This window comes from Conger conger, chromosome 10 (assembly GCF_963514075.1).
Source record: "Conger conger chromosome 10, fConCon1.1, whole genome shotgun sequence".
Taxonomy (NCBI): Eukaryota; Metazoa; Chordata; class Actinopteri; order Anguilliformes; family Congridae; genus Conger; species Conger conger.
The window spans coordinates 36,338,801-36,343,800 of NC_083769.1; the positions used below are offsets into that span (position 1 = coordinate 36,338,801).

The 5,000-nt window shown below is 45.3% G+C and overlaps 1 protein-coding gene across 3 annotated transcripts in view; it reads left to right on the forward strand.

Moving 5' to 3' along the window:
• Nucleotides 1–5,000, forward strand: part of LOC133138837 (forkhead box protein P4-like) — a 73,339-nt gene that overhangs the window by 46,371 nt on the left and 21,968 nt on the right. For 2 of the 3 annotated variants that reach the window (XM_061257934.1, XM_061257936.1), the window contains exon 6: nt 1,593–1,707. In XM_061257934.1, the coding sequence (XP_061113918.1) occupies nt 1,593–1,707 (115 nt within the window). The remainder of the gene's footprint in view (nt 1–1,592; nt 1,708–5,000) is intronic. The other variant, XM_061257935.1, reaches the window with a different exon arrangement.

Below are 5,000 nucleotides of genomic sequence, written 5' to 3' on the forward strand. Positions count from 1 at the left end.
CTAGCCCCCCCCTGCCCCCCAACCCAAACCCTGTGAAGAGGTGGGCATGGTATCATGTTACCTGGATTAGCCACTCTTTTCCGCCCCTTGTTTTTTGCCTCCTTGTTTTTGGCACTTCTGTGCACATCTGAATGAAGCAGAACCATTTTATCCCAAATGTACAGAAACAAAAGTAAGACAAAAGGCCTTTATGGAGTATCTATCATATCTGAGCTACCTCAAAAATTAATATGTTATAAAGAACATAGCTCTCCCCTTCCAAATTAACTTTGGACAGAAACTAGCTGAGGCTTAATGAGCAATAGGAACTCATCTGGAAGGGAAGTTATATCTATAAAACAACTTGAATAATGTTTTATTAGAGAATTAATTAGCATGTTACCCACAACAAAGGCCTATTAAAAAGCTGCTAACTGCTTTAAACTTCTCCTTGGGTGCATTTTCTCACCTTAAATTTCACATTTCAGTCTGGCACTGCAATCACCCTCGCTGAGAAGCGTCAGGATTGAACGATTTCTGTCGCAATTTTTTTTGGACAAATTTCCTGTGAAGAGTTGAACAAGTAGCTGTCATTCTCTTCTGTTTTTAGCTTTTACTTTTGTGCTCCTCTCATCCTCTGGGTTTTTGGACAGCTCTGAAGCTTCCTCTCCTGACAGCAGTGCTTCCCCGTCCCGTCAGGAGGGCAGATATTAGCACATCTCTCTCTGAACAGCCAGCTGTGCCCGGCCCACGTCTTTTTTGAAGTGGGAAAAACAAGGGAGCAGACAAAAGAGTCGAGCATCTGCTGACAGGGGTCATCGAGAGTTCGCTGCGATGCAGGCTGGAACCAGTGCAGCGTCGTAGATTACTGACGAAACAAACAAATAAACAAACAACCGTGTGGTCACGCGGTCTGTAGATACGCCGAGGTCTGTGTCACGGACGCAGAGGCGTCGAGCTTCGCTGAAATACGGAGCGGGAGTCCTGGGTGTCGCTGGCTCGATGCTCCGGGTCCTCCTCTCCTCTGAAATGACCGTAATTAGAGGGGACACCTGTGTGTTTGTAACGCTGTGGGTTCGGCGTGCTTTCATTTGCGATGGTTTGCTTCCTGGGTTGGTATGGTAACCAAGAAAAACAAGCAAGGTGCTCCTGGTGACCGTTTCCAGGGTACGGAGATGGTGACATCAGCCTTGACCCTTGCAGAGGAAGTCTGGTGTTTAGTTAAGGGAGCTAGTGTAGTGTAATGGTTAGAGAACTGGGCTCACGATTCAAAGGTTGTGAATTTGATTCCCAGCTTGGGCGCTGTGCCGTTGTAGAATTTACCAAGGTACTTAACCTGAATTGATTCAGTAAAGTCTCCAGCTGTTTAAATAGATTGTATGTAGAAATGTATGGTGTCTGTGTTGGTATGATATGGTATTAACAGCCTATTCTTCCCTCTGTTGTTCTCCCTCTCTCTTTTTCCCCATCTCTCTCATATATTCTCACTCTCTCTCTTCCTCTCTCTTTACCCCTCTCTCCCTCTCTTGCTCTCACACACTCTCCCTCTCCCTCTCCCTCCCTCCCTCCCTCTCTCTCTCTCCCCCTCTCTCCCTCTCTTTCCCTCCCTGCAGCAGTTGGGATCTGGCTCTCCTCTGGCATTCCAGCAGCAGCTGATCCAGATGCAGCAGCAGCACTTTCTCAACCTGCACAGACAGCAGAGCCTGGGGCTACACAACCTGCACCAAGGTCAGTTCACTCACTCACTCACTCACTCACTCACTCACTCACTCACTCACACTCACACACACAGTCACTCACACACTCACACCTACTCACTCACTCACTCACACACTCACTCACTCATTCATTCACTCACACACTCTCACTCGCTCACTCTCTCACTCACTCACTCACTCACTCACTCACTCACTCACTCTCTCACTCTCTCACACACTCACACACTCACTCATTCACTCACTCACACTCACTCATTTGCAATCACTCACTCACTCACTCACTCACTCACTCACTCACTCATTCACTCACACTCACTCACTCACACTCACTCACACTCACTCATTCACTCACTCACTCACTCATTCACTCACTCATTCACACATTCACTCACTCATTAACTCATTCATTCACTTGCTCACTCACTCACAGTGTGTGTTCCTGTGATGTGTTTGCTGTATGCGGGAGCCTTCAGCACAGCATTGTGCGGCAGTTTAGAAAATGAAACCATGACGATCGTAGCGGCGTCCTGGCCCTGCCCACCCCACCCCACCCCACCCCACCCCACCCCAGGGCCCCCGAGCAGCTCTGTGTGGGTTCCGTCTTCCCGCAAATTGGCCCTCGCAATCGGTGTGAGGGCATGCCGTTTTTAACAGCAACAGTTGCAGTTCTGTGGCTCTGTCCCAGAATGGGCGATCGCCTGTGCTCATAATCTCATCGCCAGGGTCGTTAAACACCCCCCCAGGACCCCACCGCAGGCCCGTACGCCTGCCCACATGTGAGGGTCGTTAACGTAATCAGGCCATAAAAAGATAAAAGCCACGGTTGATTGCTGGTTTCTGTAGAAGGCAACCGTTGGGGTAATGGGTAAAATATACTCCACGTGCTTGGAGCTGTTCCAGTGGCTGGGGGAGGTGGGGGGGTATTTCAGCATTTACCACCACTGCTGCTCTTTGCCCATAGAAACTGCCAAAGGACCTGCTCATGTTAAACCTGCACAATCAGTTTTTAAATGCAAACTAGTATCATTCCCAAACGTGACATGGAGTTAAACATACACTCACCGAGCACTTTATTAGGAACTTTATTACACCTACTTTATTACACACTTATTCATGCGATTCTCTAATTGGCCAATTGTGTGGCAGCTGTGCAGTGCATACAATCGTGTACATACCGACCAGTACCTTCAGTTAAAACTTACATCAACAATCAGAATGGGTAAAAAATGTAATCGAGATGACTTTGACTGTGGAATGATTTTTGGTGGCAAAAATTCAGTGAGCAGCAGTTCTGCAGACAGAAATGCTTTGTTAATGAGAAACGTCAGAGGAGAATGGCCAGACTAGTCAAAGCTGACCGGAAGGTGACAGTAACACAAATAACCACACATTACAACAGTAGTATACAGAGCACCTCTGGATACACACTTAACTCTAAGTGGATAGGCTACAGCATATAAAAAATATGTCTAATAAATACCTAATAAAGTGTCTGGCCCAAACGTGCTTGTGCTGGTCAGGATGCTGGGCAGCAGGACAGAACAAGCAGAGGAACGGGATTCAGGACTGCTGATTCACAGATGGGCTCAGATTGAGTCCAGTCAGAATGAGTCTCATGGTGTCAGAATGAGTCTCATGGTGTCAGCATGAGTCTCATGGTGTCAGAATGAGTCTCATGTTGTCAGAATGAGTCTCATGGTGTCAGAATGAGTCTCATGGTGTCAGAATGAGAGTCTCATGGTGTCAGAATGAGAGTCTCATGTTGTCAGAATGAGAGTCTCATGGTGTCAGCATGAGTCTCATGGTGTCAGAATGAGTCTCATGGTGTCAGAATGAGAGTCTCATGGTATCAGAATGAGTCTCATGGTGTCAGAATGAGAGTCTCATGGTGTCAGAATGAGTCTCATGTTGTCAGAATGAGAGTCTCATGGTGTCAGCATGAGTCTCATGGTGTCAGAATGAGAGTCTCATGGTATCAGAATGAGTCTCATGGTGTCAGAATGAGTCTCATGGTGTCAGAATGAGTCTCATGGTGTCAGAATGAGAGTCTCATGGTGTCAGATTGAGTCTCATGGTGTCAAAATGAGTCTCATGGTGTCAGATGGAGTCCAGTCAGATTGAGTCTCATGGTGTCAGAATGAGAGTCTCATGGTGTCAGCATGAGTCTCATGGTGTCAGAATGAGAGTCTCATGGTATCAGAATGAGTCTCATGGTGTCAGAATGAGAGTCTCATGTTGTCAGAATGAGTCTCATGCTGTCAGAATGAGTCTCATGGTGTCAGAATGAGTCTCATGGTGTCAGATTGAGTCTCAGGGTGTCAGATGGAGTCCAGTCAGATTGAGTCTCATGGAGTGAGATTGAGTCCAGGCTGTACCGGTGCTGACTGTGGCTCTATAGAGCGATGCACAATAAGCAGTCATGCCTCACAGGATATGGGAGGGTTCAGTCAGTTAGGGCTCTGCATCTCATCAGTCTTCAGCGACTCTCACTGGTTGAGTGGGGACCTGTGGACTGCATGTTAAAGCTGCAGATGAAAGGTCTTCCTTTGACTCCACTCTACAAGCTTGGTGTGCAGCCTGTGGTGTGAAAAGAAGCTTGGACATGTTTAGCCCCACTTTGGGTGCAACATTTCTAAACAAAAATGTAGAAAGATTTTTCTCGTGATTATTACATACTTAATGTAACCATCAATTCAGTCCACTTGTAGATGGTAGTGCAGTTGAAATGTTAATCTAAAAAATACATAATATTAGTATGTATTATGCAATTACCATATCAGATCAGTTTGCAGTGGACTTCTTATTCCTATTTCTTATTTATTAAGTTTAAAAAAAAATGTCAGAGAGAATACAACTAAATGTAATTTGTGTACCTTGAAGGCAATATGTTCTCTGAAGCACTAAACAGTTTGCTAGCTATACTTTTTTAATATAACAGTGTACAAATTCAAATGATAAACAAAAGATTTTGTGTTTGTACTTCATTTCATTATAAGAACATCATTCTGCATTTTGCATCCTTTCTTAAAAACAAGAAATGTGGCTCATAATCAGATCTTCTTAATCTGATAAAGGAAGAGGCAGGAACCACCTGCTTTAGCTGGCTGAAACATCTGCAGAAATGTTCTAAACGTAAACATAGACTAGAGTAATTACTCTTGAGATGTCATACATTTTCATCTTTAGAGAGGCTAAAGGTCCTCCTTTGATTTCTGTACGCTAGCATTCCTTAGTTAGGTTGGTTGGTTGTTTGTTTTTATTGCATGCATGAGCTGAAATGTGTGTGTGTGGCTGGGTGTGGGT